Genomic DNA, 18,140 nt, shown 5'->3' on the forward strand with positions numbered 1-18,140 from the left:
AGAAAGGACTTAGCGAAGACTACTTTATCCAGTATGGATGTCATTTAAAATTCAAGGTGACCTGGCTGGCATAGCTCAGTGGATTGAGCGCGGGCCTGCGAACCACACGATCGCCTTTCGATACCCAGTCAGGGCACATGCCTGGGTTGCAGGCCAGTTCCCGGCGGGGACTCATGAGAGGCAACCACACATTGATGTTTCTCTCCTTCTCTCCTTCCCTTTCTCTCTAAAGATAAATAAATAAAATCTTTAAAAAAAATCAAGGTAAAATAAAGAGCTTTCCAGACTAACTAACTAAAGGAGTTCATTTCCACTAAAAGAGTACTGCAAGAAATGTTAAAAGGCCTGTGTTGTTGTTTTTTTAATCTTTAGAGAGGAAGGAAAGGAGAGAGGGAGAGAAATATCAATGTATGGTTGCCTCTTGAGCATCCCCTGCTGGGAACTGGCCTGCAACCCAGGCATGTGCCCTGACTGGGAATTGAACCACGGTTGTTTGGTTCGCAGGCCCGCGCTCAATCCACTGAGCTACATCAGCCAGGGCAAAACGCCTGTTTTAAGAAGAGGAAAAAAGAAAGACATGCTTAAGAAAGGAACATAGGAATAAAGAATAAAATGGCAATAAATAAGTACCTTTTAATAATAACTTCAAATGTGAATCAAGTGCTCCAATCAAAAAACATAGGGTAGCTTAATGGATAAGAATACATAATCCATATATATGTGGTCTACAAGAGACCCACCTTAGAACGAAGGATGTGTACATAATGAAAGTGAAGGGATAGAAAGAATATTCCATGCAAATTGAAACAAAAAAAAATCTGGAGTAGTAATACTCATATCAGATAAAACAGACTTCAAAACAAAGGCCATAACAACTGTATATAACTTTTGTAAACATATATACAGCCAACATAGGAGCACATAAATATACAAAGAGCATCTTGTGAACATTAAGGAGAAGATCAATAGGAATACAGTCACAGTGGGGGATTTTTTATTATTGCCGTTCAAGTATTCTTGTCTCCATTTTCATCCCACCACCCCCCTCACTCCACCCATCCCCCCTCCCACCCTTGAACCTATCCTCTTTGGCTTTGTCCACATGTCCGCCACACATGTTCCTTGATGGACCTTCCCCTATTTTCCCCCATTATCCCTCTGCCCCCTAGTTACTGTCAGTTTGTTTCCCATTTCAGTGTTTCTGGTTATATTTTGCTTGCTTGCTTATTTTGTTGATTAGGTTCCACTTATAGTAGAGGATTTTAACACTCCACTGGCATCAATGGATAAATCTTCCAGACAAAAATCAGCAACGCAACAGTGACCTTAAATGACACAGTGGATCAAATGGATTTAATTGATACAAAACATTTTATCCCAAAGCAACAAAATATACATTCTTCTCAAGTGCACAGGGAACATTCTCAGAGAAAGAGCACATGTTAAGACACAAGTTAAGTCTTAATAAATCCAAGAAGACTGAAATCATATCAAGCCTATTCTCTGATATGAAACTATCAATAGAAATCAATTACAATAAAAAATTTAAAACATTAAAACACATGGAGGCTAGATAGCATGTTATTAAACAATAAATGAGTTAACAGTGAGATGAAAGGAGTTATCTAAAGCTGCCTAGAAACAACTAAACATCTACTACAATCCAAAATCTATGGGACACAGTGAAAGCACTCCTGAGAGGGACTTTCATAATAGCATTACAGGCCTACCTCAAAAGAAGCAAGGAAAATCTCAGACAGTCTAATGCTATACCTAAAAGAATTACAAAATGAACAAAGAGTCCAGAGAAAGTTGAAGGAAGGAAATAATAAAGGTCAGAGAGGAAATAAATGACATGGAGGTTAAAAAAACAATATAAAAAATTAATGAAACCAAGAACCGGTTCTTTAAAAAGATAAATGAGATTGACCAACCTTTATCCAGACCCATCAAGAAAAAAAAGAGAAAGGAAGCAAATAAATAAAATAAAAAATAAAAGAGAACTAACATTGGCATCACAGAAAGTCAAAGGATTATAAGAAATTATTATGAACAACTATATGCCAAGAAGTTGAACAACCTGGGTGAAATAAATAAATTCCTAGAAACATACAATATTCAAAAATTGGATCAGGAAGAATCAAAACCGGAATAGACTGATTACAGCTAAGGAAGTTGAAGCAGTAATTAAAAAATAAAATAAACTCCCAGCAAACAGAAGTCCTGGACTGGAATGGCTTCACAGGAGAATTTTACCAAACAGTCAAGTAAGAATTAATACTTATCCTTCTCTAACTATTTTGAAAAATTCAGGAGGAGGGAGTCTTCTAAGCTCTTTTAACGAGGCCAGCATTATCCTAATTCTAAAACCAGATAAAGATACTACAAAGGGAGAAAATTACAGGCCAATATCCCTGATGAACATAGATGCTTAAATCCTTCATAATCTAGAAGTAATTAAAGAAAACAAGTAAGTTATAAGTGTTTTTAACAAAAATCAAGAATAAACTTACTTTAACTCATCTTTTTTTATGCCCTTATTACAACTAACTTAATAGAAACTTTACCAATGGTTAATTTTGACCTTTGAACTGATTTCTGAAAATGACATTTCTATTTTCATGGTATCATAAAACACAACTTGATTTAATATACCTATAAATTTAACATACTATAAGTATTCCATAATTACTGTACTCAGGCAGACTAGAGACTCATTCCAAATCTCCTGTTTTTTCCATTATAACACACTGTCCTCATTGTAAAAGAAAGAATACACTTGAAGGGACTTCTGGCCAAGTTGGAGGCGTAGGTGGAAACATTGTGCCTCCTTACACAACCAAAATGAAGGACAACAAAGATTTAGAAACAAAAAGACTACCAAAACAGACAGAAAATTGAACTGTACAGAAGTCCGACAATCATTCATCCAGACTGGTAAGAGGGGCAGAGTCAGCGTTGGCAGAGAGGGGTCATGGCAGGAACAAGCAGTAGCTGGCAGACCCGAGCAGCAGGTGGTATGGGGCTATCAGACCCCTGATTCATGGAGGAAACGAGCAGACCCAGTGAGGTGTGCAAGGCCACTGGCTGACTGCAGTCACACATTCATGCGCAGATAAACCAGGCGAAAATGGGCAGCGAAACAGACTGTGCAACCCAGGGACCCAGAGACGGGAAATAAAGCCTAAAAGCACTGATTGAAAACACTTTTGAGGGCTGAGGTGCCGGGAGAGACTCCCAGCCTCACAGGAGAGTTTGTGGGAGAGACCCACAAGGTCCTAGAACGTACACAAGCCCCACCCACCTGGAACCAGCACCAGAAGGGCCCATTTGCTTGTGGGAAGTAGCAGAAGGGACTGAAATACAAACAGAGCAAGCCCCCACATACAGCATCATAGCCCAGTGACTGGTCTTCCTCCAGAGCCTTCCAAATAAAGAATGCAGAGTTGGCTCAGACTGGCTGTGACCCACAGACCCTTCCAAAGCTTGAGGGCTTGGTAGGGTTGGGTGACTGGGGCCAGGAGATCAGGGTTAGTGGATTCCCTTCCTAGGAGCTACGCAGTCAGGCACTCAATGAGGGGAAAGTGGCCCAGAGCCTAACCACGCAGTCTCTGCCAGAGTCTCCAACCCTAACTCTTCCAGGAAGAGCATGCTGCAGTTTCAGGTTGGGTGCAGCCAGCCATCTCCTCTGCAGGAGCAAACTCAGCAGGGTAGAGCTACCAGGATTGGGGAGAACATATCTAAAGAGTCTCCCATTAGGGTGTGCTGGGCATACCCGCAGGAGGGGGACAAGTACTTTTTTCTGGTCCTAGACAGTAGCCTCTGAGGAAGACACACTCTGAATAACCCAGATCTGAGCAGTACTCCATTGCCCCTGCAGAACTGAGCTCAGTACAGTGTAGCCACTGGGACTTCGAAGGACAAATCCAAACAATCTCCCATTGCGAGTGATGCCAGCAAGCCTGTAGGAGTGGGGTGGTCACTTCTTCTCCTTTGAAGTATAGCACGGCCTGAGCTCACAGGGAAGGTAGAAGCACCCCCATCCCCTCAGGATCTAGCCATAGAACCCACTATCTACCTGAGAGATTCCCAGTTAAAAGCTTCCTCAGGAGATATACTCTGAAAGACCCAACTCTGCATGGCTCTTTTACCCGAACTAACAACTAAACTCATCAGGGTGGGGCCACAGAGTGGAAGGGCAGGCCAGGTGATTTAACATGGTGCTTGAGGTAGGGAAGATTGGTCTGCTTTCCAAAGCTACACAGTTCAGTCACTGCTTGAGTCCCCACCAAGAGCTTCTCCAGAAAAAGAGCACCCCAAAGATCCCTGCTGGGTGCAGTCAGCAGACCCTCTGCAGTACCTAAGCACAGCAGAGTGTTGTCACCTATAGTTGTAGGACCAGGCACTGCACTCCCCATGCTTGTGTGGTAATAATAAGTATTTGACCCTGGGATGGTGGGTTCTGGGTCTCTGACTCTCTTCTTTCTCGGGTGGACGGCACTGATTATCATAATCAGATACTAGTAGGCTCCTCTTCCCATCTCTGTTGCTCTGTTTAGGATCCCTGCCTGGGGTAGAGATTCCACACTCCTGGGTGAGGGGGCAGCTTTGTAGCCAAGATATCCCTCCAGCTTTTCAGCCACCACACATGGGTCCAGGGGCCAGCCCTTTCTAAATCTTCGTCCTTCTTACTAGTCTTGGTGTGGGTTCTTCTGTAAATGCTTGGTTGCAGTACCGTGGTGCCTCAGGACTCATTGTTAATTTGTTTCAGAACTCGAGAAGGGTACCGAAACTGCTGAGTACCTAACATGACAAGTGGTGAAGCACTTTCTCTTGCGGAGCAGCATTGTGACTCATACAAGTTCTATCAGGTGTGATGAGTCCCGAGCAAGTGCCAAGTGCTGAAACATTTTTTCTTGTCAAAATGCAGTGAGCACAGGGTTTGATGAGTTCTGAAGCTGATGAGGACCCGGGTATGGCTGTATTTTAGTTCAGCTAGTATTTAGTTGGTTATTCAGGTTGATTGGTCTATAATTTACCTGTAAAACATTTCGGCACTGGGAACAGGTGAGTTTAGCTTCCATCTACTCTGCAGCCATTGTGGAATCCTGGGCAGTTTCTTTTTTACTAATTTTTTCCTGGTGTTTTTATCAGTTTTAACCTCCTTTCTCATTTCTTTGTTGGTATAATACAGACACACTCCAACTTTCCCATGTTTTTAGTCATTCAATCATATGATTACCCTATTTTGTCAATGTACTATTCATATGCATAATATTTATGTCCTACATTCATTTTAAAAGAAGTAGCAATACATTAAATCATATATTTTATCTGCCATTTTTTATCCTTTCCTGAGGGCATAGTTATGTATTTTAGAGAGAGGGGAAGCGAAGGAGAGAAAGAGGGAGAGTAGCATTGATGAGAGAAGGAAACATCAGTGAGTTGCCTTTCATGTGCATCCTGACCAGGGACCAAACCCTTTAATCTAGGCATATGCCCTGACTGACAATCGAACCCATGACTTTTCAGTTTATAGGATGATCCTAAATCAACTGAGCCACACCAGTTAGGGCTACCTGCCTTTTTTTTTTTTTTTTTTAAGTTTTATTCTTATTGTATTTATTGGAGTGACATTACTTTAAAACTTATATAGGTTTAAGGTGTATAACTCTGTAATACAGCATCTGTATGTTATATTATGTGTTCACCATCCCATCAAGTCTTCCTCCGTCACCATTTATCCCCCCTGTGCCACCCTCCTGTGTGACTCTCCATCCCCACTTAACCTGCCTTAACAGTTGAAACCATTATCATTGGTTTGAAGTTGATGTAGGAATACTAATCTGGAAGTTTACCTTCCCCAGGTTGGGATTCCAGGAAAGGCAATATTTGAGGTAGTGTTAGTCAGCATTTATCAAAAGAAAAACAAGTTGTTTGTTGAGTAAAATTGAAGTTCATCATAGCAAATTTCTTTTTATTTTCCTTCTGTAAATCAAACATTAATACCATGGCATCTTTGAATCATTGTACTAATGAATTGAAATATTTCTGTAATCTATGCCATTTATGTAATAGGCATTGTAGACTGCTTATATTATAGCCAGTCTACTTTACAATGATAGGTACTTTAAAACTTTTACCTTGAAATAACTTCAAACTTTCAGTCTCTATCTAGTGAGTATACTAGATCCATTACTTGTAGTGTGTTATTACAGATATTTGTGTATTCATCTGCTTCCCTACAAAAATTTTTGTTTCTTTGCTTTGTCATACTCTTGATTGTATCTATTACATACTATGAACTCAATGAATAAAACAATGCACTCATTATTTGTAAAGGCTATAAATGGAAGTCCTTAAGTTTTCAGTAGTGTTTTTGCTCTAATGTGTATACTAATACCCCAACAACCAACAATCTTAACTCCTAATTGTATAGCTTTAATAACTGACAATGAAAATGATTTTTAAATAGCTGTTTTAAACCTCCTACAGAGTTATATAATTTGTCATTTTAGTAACATGCAGTGCTGCTCTAGTTATTTTACTGTGGTCTTATTTAGCACATCAATTATATACCTAATATGATATGAATTAAGTTAAATTTCATTAGTTTTTTTTTATCATTCAATCATGACACTTTAAGTATGTGAAATCTCAAATAATGATCTGAACACTAGTTCTATTAGCAAGAATAAATGGTAACATCAAAGAGTTTAAATGTAGAGTTTTCAATAAAGATAATTTGGTTAGATTGTTATTTTCTAATGGAAACAAGAGTGTCATTTATTAATATATATGAGACAGGAGATATCCTAAAGTATCTATAAGTTCCTTACTTTTGATACTCCTTTTCTGGTATCTAGTACTTATAAAGTCAAATACATAATCAGAAAGTTCCTTTTTAAGCACTGAATTAGAGCAGTATTAGGTAGGTATCTAGGAATTTTAAGAACCTAGAGCACCGGTCTGATAGAGATATGATAGTAGCCACAAATGCAAGCCATAGATGTAATTTAAAATTTTTAGTAGCACATTTTAAAAACTCAAAAGAAGTCAATGAAATTAATTTTAATACAGTATAGCTTATTTAACTCAGTATCTCTACAATGTTATTTTAACATGTAATCACTATTTTAAAATTAACCTTTTTTATACTAAGTATTTAAAGTCTGGTATGTATTTTATACTTAATGTATATGTTAATTAGCACCTTTACTTACTAAGTACTTCAGTTACTTAAGAAAATTACTGAATATTTCTGTGTCTCAATTTCCCCATTTTTTACAATGAAGACAGTTATAACAGTTAAATTAGATCATATATAACATGCCTAGGAAGTGTTAGGTGTTACATAAACCTTAGTTGCTTTCCAAAAATATTTCAAACACATGAACATGACATGTCATGACATTACTGCCTCAAGGCAAAGATCATATATTAAACATTAAATTTGTAACCCTCGAACATCGTCTTTTTTCATTGCACAGTGCTGCATACACAAATCTCTCTGAATCCTCTTTTAAATTATTTTTCCTAAAGGAAGCAAAATCAGTACTGTTTTATCAGTTGTGACAAATATACCACACTAATGAGTAATTTTAAGAAAGAAAACTGTGGTGGGGCGTCTGTGAAATAAATTTCTTTACTTATTGCTTAATTTATCTGTAAACCTAAAACTATGTAAAAAATAAAGTCTGTTATAAAAAAACAAAACAAAAAAAGCAAATACCATAACTGCCATTTCGTTTTGATATATCTTAGTGACAATCTATCAGCAAAACTGACCATTTCAGATTCATTAAAACCATCGATCATAAAAGTTTAGTATGGTTAAAAATCTAACTTAATGTTTTTTCTCATTCGGTAGTCATTCATTATCCACTTCCTTTTAACTACTATATGGAAAAATTAATCACAAAATGGTTGTTTTTTCCTCCACAATTATTGGGGTGGACATTGGGGATTATTGGTAGCATTGTGATGTTACTAGCAGAAATAGTTTTATTTTTTTATGCACTATTGCCAGCTTTGAGAATATTTTCCTCTGATTTCAGGTTGGGTGGGACGATATCAGCATACAAGATAGTACCAGATGAAATAGAAGAAATCAAGGTATAGTATGGCATTTTTCACCTCTACAAAGATTTAGTATCTTGGTGGGAATTGGGAGAATAATATCTTATTCTTTATGCTGTTGAATATTTAGGTGTGTTAGTATAGCATTTAATTCCCAGTTATCCTATTTGAATTTTGTACACACACAGGCACAGGGTCCAGCAAAAGGAGTGCCTGTTGAGTGTGGTTGGTAGGCTAATAATATGGGTGTAGTAATTAATAGTTTTAATTTGAAGACTTCACCTAGTATGTCATATGGTAAGCTTGAGTGTGATATTGTTATGTTACAGAATTGTTTGCCTATGATTTTATAAGATTCTGTAATAAAAATGGGACATTATTTATGCCAGACTCTATGCATTTATATGTGTGTGTATATATATCAGATAACCACCATCAGATTTCATCTAACATTATCAATGCATTTCTATAAAAAATGTGAAGAGAATCAAAAAGGAACCCTCTCCTGTGAAATTCATTGAAAATATACTTAAGAAAACACTACATGTAAGCATTAGCATGCACAATGTATTATCTTTTTATCTTGTTTTAATCTCTTTTCCCTATGAGCTTGCAGCAGTTATAAATAATATTAGTCTTCTAGTAAATATTTTCTGGTTCCTTTGGAAACAATATTTTAATTTAAAATTTACAGTACAGTACAGTATAAAATTTAAAACTGACCTTTTTAAAAATTAAAGCATTACTACAATCTTCTGTGTGTCTCTAACATTTTACTAAATCCTATGGACTGTTGGTCTTCTAACATAACATGTGGCTCTTGTTTAAAAGTAATTTAGCCAAAATACATATATGTATATGACAAGGTCTGTCCAGAAAAAGTCCAGCCATTATTAATGTAAGGAGAATGGTTTGTGCGACTTCAAAGTAAACTGGCAGCCAAGGAGAGTGGACTGGAATGCTCATGCGTGAACAATGACAACTCCAGTGTACTAGTCAGTGAGGGCAGTGAATGCCATTGAGTGGCATGTGTACTCTGTCACTGTCAGATTCAAAATGACTGAGCAAGTAGAGCAATGAATCTGCATCAAATTTTGCATATTCCTGCATGGGAACTATTGGATGATTCAGAAGGCCACAGCTACAAGCAACTGGTGATTGACAGCTTCATCACGCCAACATGCCCACTCATACATCATGTCTCCTGCAGAATTTTTTTGGCAAAACATCAGACCACCCAGCTGACTCAGCCCCACTATAGCCCAGATTTGGCACCCTGCAACTTCTGACTTTTTCCAAAACTAAAATTACCTTTGAAAGTGAAGAGATTTCAGACCATGAATGAGATTCAGGAAAATACGACAAGACAGCTGATGGTGATTGGGAGAACTATGACATCCCACACTGCCTACTTAGAAGGGGACTGAGACATCCTTGTCTTATGTACAGTGTTTCTTGTATCTTGTATCTTCTTCAATAAATGTTTCTATTTTTCATATTATGTGGCTGGGTACTCACTAGACAGACCTCAGTATGTGCATAGCCCAATGTCACAATGTAGTGAAGGCCAGGGGCAGGGCCTTGGTGGCAAAGAGGGGAAAATGGGGAACATCTGTAAAAGTGCCCATAATTTTTTTTTAATTTACAATCTAACAAAAACTGAACTTACTACCTTTTTCATAAATAGAATTTGAACAATTGTATAACAATAGTCAAGGATAAACAGTACTGAGTTAAGTTCTTTAAAATGACATGTAAAGCTCTCAACAAATCATTAAGCTTGATTTGGTCACTTTTCAAAACCAAGTTCAATAAGTTCAATCTTAATAAATAATTTCTTAATTTGTTTATTTAATTTTTATATTAGTTGAGCTCATTGTTCTTTATTATATAATATACTATTAGTTTCAGTATGTCAGGTATTATGTATAGTCATCAGAAATTAATGCCATGGTTATATTCTAGCATTTAAAAAAAGCAGTGTCAAGAGACTTAAAAAAAGCAGTGTCAACAGCATGAAATGTGATATAATTTCACAAAATAATTGGCTGGGAGGAACCTTTGGTCTAATCCAGATTTCTCGTTTTTCAAAAGAGAAAATGGGAATTAATAAAGGTGAGTTTCTTAAAATTAATTGTGATCCATTACTTCCAGAAATATAATCAAGGGTTTAAAGGGTCAGAATAATGTGAGCATACTTCTTGAAATATGCATTATGTGTCAGTAAAACTTAAACTGTGGAAGCTTTGGATAATCAATCAATATATATATATATGTATATATATATATGTATATATATATAATTAAATAATATTTATATAGAGGATATAGAGCTGAAATCCATCTTTCTAAAAGGTGCTCTGTCTTATTTACAATAATAATATGTTAAGCAATTAAGGTAAATAAAATGTTCTTGAAAGACATGGGAAGAACACTTGGCCATTTGAAAAAGATAATCAGGAGTCTTTTCAAGAACTCAGCAAGCTGGAGTTTTATATAGTTCTGTATTCTGTGAAAGCATGTAAAAATGAGATAATGTGGCAACAGATCACAGGGTATAAAATAAACTGTTGAGCTATAGGGCTGACACTGGGCCTTTATGCCATGTTAAGAAATATAGATTTTATGCTGAAAACTACAGGGTGCCATCATGGGATTTGAAGATAGAAAGTAACATAATCAGTTTGGTAAAATTTTTTAGGTTTTTCTGTGATGAATGAGAAAAATTATTTCAGTGAAGAGGAGTTTCCATCTATAATGAAGGAGAGCAGGTGGCAGGAATATAGGCACAAAATGATTAAAACTTGAGCTAAAGTGGTGGCAGTAAGGCTTAATAAACTCAGATTCAAGAAATATTAAAGTAGAATAAAAAAATACTTGGTGATTTATTGAATGTTTAGGAAAGATGGACTCAGGTGTTTGGATTAGGAAATTGAGTAGATTGTATTAACTGTTAACTTGAAGAGAAAATACAAGAAAAGGACTAAGTTGAGAGAAAAGAGTGTAAGTTTTGGACTTACTTACTTTGTATTATGTGTCTCTCTCAGATAACCAAATATTCACTAAGTCATTTGTGGGGGGGCTCCACCCGCAGGTCCCCACCCCCTGGCCCGCTGCCAGCCACCACAGATGAGAATAAGTCTACCAAGACATGATCTTCTTGGGGAGGAAAGGTGGCCGATGTCTCAAAGGAGAAGGGCCAAGCGCCTTTTCCTCAGTGGGCTTTTATTGGGTTCATTTTGCACAGGAGTACAGGTAAAGCTCATTAATCATTGTCAGGCAGTAAAGATCAAACAATAGATAGCATACAAAGAACTACTAGGGTTTATTCTGAGTCAGGGTCTGTTAGCTAAAGGGCTATAAAACTTTGGGAAACAAACTTATTTCCTGCTCAGACCCGTATCATTTAATTGAGAGTATTCTTAGCAAAGCAGGTTTCACAGGATTTTATATATTCTTTCTTTGTCCTGATTACCCGGGGAACCCGCCCTTTCCAGCACGGGCTGCACTGCCCTCTGTCATTGTGTCAAGTATAAGGCAGGAGAAGTAAGGCAGCCAAGAGATTAGGAGACTTCTTACAGACAGAATGAGGACTCAGGCTATGTCAAAGCCAAGGGGCAAGGGTCTTTCACCCCCTTTTGCTATAGCCCCCCAAGTCCTTCTCTGGGGCCTCCCCATGATTGTCCTGTCTTAGGTCATTCCTCCCTTGAGGAATCTTACCTGTCATTAGCTAACCGATCAAGCATTGGGAGCCAGGCAGAGTGAAGTAAAAGGAGCAGAGGCAGCGCCCCTGCCAGGGAGATAAGCTTTGTCTCCTTAGTGGCTTATGGTCCCAAGATCATTCACTCAGCCTTAACCATGAGGGGGTTGCAGCTTCTGAAACTAGGCAGGGCAGTTCCCAACAGTCATTGGATAAATCAGCTGGAACTCAGAAAAGATAATCCTGTCTTGTCATTGATATTGGGATTGTCATTATTCAAGTTAGTTGAGGCTATGCTCATACATGCAATCATCTAAAAAATTTGCCTGAGGTAATAACAGTGGACTGAAACCCTTCCCCGTGGAAAGCACTATTATAGAACCAGAGGATTAATATATTATTGTTTCAGTTTAATTAAGCACAGAAATGTTGCCTATTTATTATAGTGATTTTTCTCTAAAGAGTTTCTTTCATTGTGTTTTTTTAAAATTGTAGAGTTACATGAGTTATCACCAAAGAGATTTTTATGAAAAAAAGCACAGTTCACAGATGACATTTGGTGATATGATTTTTTTCTATCAACTACTAGTATTATATCTAAAACAGCTTCAGAGAGCTTGGGGCCCAAGGCATAAAATATATGAAATTGATTCTTGCATTCTAAAGTGTTAGAAGAAAAACTATTATAAATTATTTTACCAGCATATGATACCACCATTAACATTTTCAGCTGAAATCAGATAATATGTATAATTTTTTTGTTTTCATTGGAGGAAATGTAAAACATCTGATTGTAGTACTCATTTAGTTGCATAATATCTGAGTGATTTTAAATTATTTAAGTAGAGCAACTGAGTTTAAATTTGAATTAATCATTATTTAGTTTATACATAATTTGAATTAAATATACATATATTAATTACAATAAATCACCTCACGGTGAATAGATGCTTGGCCAAAGGCTTAAGGGATAAAAAGTGAATACATTCCTGGTGCAATCACAACCATCTTTTTCACCCAATATCCTGAGTTTTTGTCATTATTTGTTCCTCACAGTTTACCACTTACATGCACATTCTTAAACATTGTAACTTATTTATTTGTGCTTCTGCTTAAACTTTATATGAATTGAGTCACACTGTATGTAATCTTTTGTGCTTTACTTCATTTGCTCAACTCTGGGATTCATCCATGTCATCAATAGCAGTTAGTTTTTTCTTTTCTTTTTTCTTTTCTTCTCTTTTTTCTCTTCTTTTTTCTTTTCTTTCTTTTCTCTCTCCCTCCTTCCTTCCTTCCTTCCTTCCTTCCTTCCTTCCTTCCTTCCTTCCTTCCTTCCTTCCTTCCTTCCACAAAATAATCTATCATGTCACAAATTATTGAGAAATACCGTTGATGGACATTCAGCCTGTTTCCAGTTGTAGTTATTATGAAAACTTCTTATAAAACCATCCTGTGTAAAAGTTTCTCTGAATATATACTGAGAAAGGAATTCCTGGTCTTTAAGTAGTGTGTATTTGCTACTTTTCTAGATGAAATCACTGTCTTCCAAGGTAGTTAAGCCAATTTACACTACCAGCTTGTGTGTAGTTATTTTAAAGAGAGACTTCCAGCCAAGTTGGAGGTGTAGGCAGCATACTTGGCCTCCTCCCACAACCAAAAGAACAACAACAAATTTAAAACCAAACACAACCAAAAAATGCCAGAAAATTGAACTATATGGAAGTCTGACAACCAAGGAAGTAAAAAAGAAACATTCATCCATACAGATAGGAGGGATGGAGAGGACTCACATCAAGGCAACAACTAGAGGACCAGGGTGGGTGAGGCAGCAGCTGGGCAGCCCCACATTTGCATGCAGATAAACTGGAGGAACAACTGGGGAGCAAGAAAGACCACTCAGGCCAGGATTCCAGTGCAGGGAAATAAAGCCTCAAAATCTCTGATGGAAAAAATGTTTGGGAGTTGAGGTGGTGAGAGAAACTCCCAGCCTCACAGGAGATTTCACTGGGGAGACTGATAGGGTCCTAGAACATACACAAGCCCACCCCCACAAGAATCAGCACCAGAAGGGCCAAATTTGCTTCTGGGAAGTAGGGGAGGTGACTGAAAGCCAGCTGGGAGCAAGCAAGTGGCAGTGTTCCTTCTTGGTCCCTTTGCCCATCGATGGCACCACAACACAGCAATGCAGTTTGCCCCTCCCTGGCAAATACCTAAAGCTCCACCCCTCACTACATAACAGGCACACCGAGACAACAAAATGGGTTCAAATGAAAGAACAGATCAAAGCTCCAGAAAATATACAAGTAACTGACGAAGAGATAGCCAACCTATCAGATGCACAGTTCAGAACACTGGTAACCAGTATGTGCACAGAATTGGTTGAGTATGGTCGCAAAATAGAGGAAAATGTAAAAGCTATGAAAAGTGAAATAAAGGAAAATGTACAGGGAACCAACAGTGAAGAAAAGGAAACTGGGACTCAAATCAATGATTTGAAACAGAAGGAAGAAATAAACAGTCAACCAGAACAGAATGAATAAGTAAGAATTCAAAAAAATGAGGAGAGGCTTAGGAACCTATGGGACAACTTTAAACTTCCTGACATCCAAATCATAAAGGTGCCAGAAGGAGAAGAGTAAGAGCAAGAAACTGAAAATGTATTTGAAAACATAATGAAAGAGGACTTCCCCATTCTGACAAAGGAGATAGACTTCCAGGAAGTCCAGGAAGCTCAGAGAGTCCCAAAGAAGTTGCACTCAAGGAAGCACACACCAAGCACATCATCATTATGTTACCCAAAATTAGAGATATGGAGAGAATCTTAAAAGCAGCAAAAGGAGACAGTTACTTACAAAGGAGTTTCCATTAGACTATCATTTGATTCCTCAAAAGAAACCTTACAGTCAAGAAGGGGCTGAAAAGAAGTATTCAAGTCATGAAAGTCAAGGACCTCCATCCAAGATTATTCTATGCAGCAAAGCTATCATTTAGAATAGAAGGGCATATAAAGTGCTTCTCAGATAAGGTCAAGTTAGAGGAGTTCATTATCACCAAGCCTTTATCATATGAAATGTTAAAGAAATTTATCTAAGAAAAGGAAGATCAAAAATATAAACAGTAAAATGACAACAAACTCAAACCATCAACAACTGAACATAAAACAGACTAAGCAAACGACTAGAACAGGAGCAGAATTACAGAAATGAATATCATATGGAGGGTTATCAGCAGCGGGAGTAGGGGGTATAGGAGTAAGAAGCATAAATGGTAGGTACAAAATAGACAGGGGGAGGTTAAGAATAGTATAGGAAATGTAGAAGCCAAAGAACTTATATGTATGACCCATGGACATGAACTAAAAGGGGGGAATGAAGGTGGGAGGGGTGCCAGGGAATGAATGGGGAGGAATGGGACAACTGTAATAGCATAATCAGTAAAATATATGAAAAATAGAGATGTTTAAATATTAACTCTTTAGTCTACCTGTAATTTACACTGGTATAAATTTGTTTTTATTTATATATAGGATGACTTACAATTTGCAGCCCGATTTATTGAAAAATTGTTGCCAACCCCTGGTTTGAATTGCCTCATTTATTGTATACTAGATTTTCATATTCTTACAGAAACATACACATATATTAAGTCTTTTGTTTCATTGATCTATTATGTTTATCTTTTTTGTGTGCTAGTAGTATACATGGAGAGGCAGGGGTTTGGGGAGGGTGGTAGCGCAACATTTTTCAAATGCTAAAATAAAGAACTGTCCACCATAAGGTCTATAACCAGTGAAGTTATTCTTTAGGAATGATTGGGAGATAAGGTCATACACAGGCAAATAAAACTGAAAGAATTTGTCACTAGAAAACCTACCCTGAAATAATGGCTTAATAAATACCTAAAGAGAAAAAAATTGATAACAGAAAAAGGCTTGAAACTTCAGAAAGAAGGAAAAACAACAGAATGTATAAATATAGTAGACTATCTTTTTAAAAATGATTTTATTAAATCACATTTGTAGGTTAAAACAAAATTTATAAAGCCTATAATGTGGTATACATGTATGTAGAGTAAATAATTAACACAGTTATATTTAAAATGTAGGAGGGTAAAGGTGCCTCAATGTAAGTAAAGTTTCTATATTTGACACAAAATGTCAATACAAGTGGGCTGTCATATATTCCATCTATAAATTGTAATATTCAGAGCAACCACTAAAAGAAGTACATATACAAAATAATATAGACCAAAGTAAGATGATATCCTAAAAACTTTTGAAGTAGTCCATGATAAAGCATGAAGAAACAGGAATGAGAAAGAGAAGGCACAGATTTAAGTCCTAAGATATCAAGTAATTACCTTAAATATAAATAATCTAAAGACAAATTGATATAATGGATTTTTAGAAATGACCCAACATATGCTGTTCTCAGATAAATTATCTCAAAATCAATGAGTCAAGTAGGTCGGAAGTAAAAGTATATAAAAAGATATACCATGAAAACATTAATATTTAAAGAAAAGGAAAGCTCTCATGTCAATAATCTATGTTTTTTCCTCAAGACACTAAAAGAAGAAGAGCCAGATATAGTCAAAACCAGAAGACAGGAAATACTTAAGAATTGGAATCAGTGAAATTGAAAACAGGAAAACAATAGGGAAAAATCAATGAAATAAAAAGCTGGTTCTTTTAAAAACTCAATAAAATTAATATGCCTCTTACTAGAATAACAAAGATAAAGGAAAGAAGACATAATCATCAATATCAGGATTGAACAAACACTTTTACTACAGATTTCCCATTCATTAAGAGGATGATTAGAGAATACTGTGAAGAACTTTATACTCGTAAGTTGAATAACAGAAAAAAATGGAATAGCTCCTAAAAATTCACAAATTACTAAAACTAACCAAAATAAAATAACTTACACAAACTTAGGTAGTCTAACCTACCACACACCTAAGCTATATGGCTCCTAGGCTACAAGCCTATATAACATGTAACTTTCAAAACAACATGAGATTTTTATAAAGTCTCTTGATTATGCAATCAAGAGACACAATAAACAAGAGCTGTATGAGGCTGCTGTTGGCATAACAGAGCATACTGTTTTACAGCATATTTTTGTTTTTATTAGTAGAAAGAGTACACCGTAAAATAATGATTAAAAGCATAGTAAATATTTAAACCAGTAATACAGTCATTTTTTTCAGGTATTATAATATTGTATATAGTTGTATGTGCTATACTTTTGTACTACTGACAATGTATTAGGTTTGTTTATACCAGCATTATCACAAACATGTGAGTTACGCATTGTGTTATATGTCACTAGGAGATAGGAGTTTTTTAGCTCCATTATAACCTTATAGGAACACTGTCTTATATGTGGTTCATTAGACTGAAATGTTCTTTGGCACATAAGTATATGTCTTTTCAATAATGAGTATTCACATTTAGAAATGTAATATAAGTGTATAAGTAAAGTCATTTAGTCTTGTTCATACAGATCTTTGCAATTTCTTTTAAAATTATTTTTAGTTGTGTTCTATTTTATTTCTTAGTATAAATGCAGTGTTTCCTCTATACAGTTTTATTGTAACATTACCTATATATTTTAATGTAGTTGAGGTATAACATACATTTAAAATTGGACTATTGCCAAGCTACTTCTATAAATTATGAATGAGAATCGCTGTTGGACCTCATTCCCCTGTGAATCAATTATATCTGGTAAAAATGAAAAGTAAACAACCATTTAAATTGTCTGTGCCCATCAATAATGAGTACATAAAAAAGCTGTAGTATATTTACATACTGAAATACTATATGGCAATAAAAAAGCAGGAATTCTTACATTTTTCAACAGCATGGATGGACCTGGAGGCTATTAAGCTAGGTCAAATAGAGAGCCAGTGAAAGGCAAATACCATATTATCTCACTTACATGTGGAATCTAACCAACAAAATAAACTAACAAACAAATAGAAATAAAGGCATGGATATACGGAACAGACTGACAGCTGTTGGCATGGAAGGACTGGATGAAAGAGGGTGAAGGGATTAGGCAAAGAACATCTATGTGTAACCCATAGACACAGACAGCAATGTAGTGATAGCCTTAAGGAAGGGAGGACAAGGACTGGGTGGAGATAGGCAAAGGGGAAAATATGGGACATCTGTAATAGTGTAAACAATAAAAATAAAGAAAAGAGAAAGTATCTAGATGTTGTTATAAACACAACAACAAATGAGGAAACATTTATTCAAGTAATTCTAAATATCAGATGAAACAGTGACAGTGTCTGGCACTTAACCATAACCTCATCCCTTCCTCACTCCTCCTCAGCATGATGGAAA

At 36.4% G+C, this 18,140-nt stretch overlaps 1 protein-coding gene across 4 annotated transcripts in view; it reads left to right on the forward strand.

Annotated features, from left to right (window-relative positions):
- The window catches only part of GPHN (gephyrin), a 447,008-nt gene that overhangs the window by 164,407 nt on the left and 264,461 nt on the right, over positions 1-18,140 (forward strand). For all 4 annotated transcript variants that reach the window (XM_053673316.1, XM_053673315.1, XM_053673317.1 and 1 more), the window contains exon 3: positions 8,058-8,115. In XM_053673316.1, the coding sequence (XP_053529291.1) occupies positions 8,058-8,115 (58 nt within the window). The remainder of the gene's footprint in view (positions 1-8,057; positions 8,116-18,140) is intronic.

Source organism: Artibeus jamaicensis, unplaced genomic scaffold (genome assembly GCF_021234435.1).
Source record: "Artibeus jamaicensis isolate MK-2021 breed Jamaican fruit bat unplaced genomic scaffold, CSHL_Jam_final contig_851, whole genome shotgun sequence".
In the NCBI taxonomy this organism is placed as follows: Eukaryota; Metazoa; Chordata; class Mammalia; order Chiroptera; family Phyllostomidae; genus Artibeus; species Artibeus jamaicensis.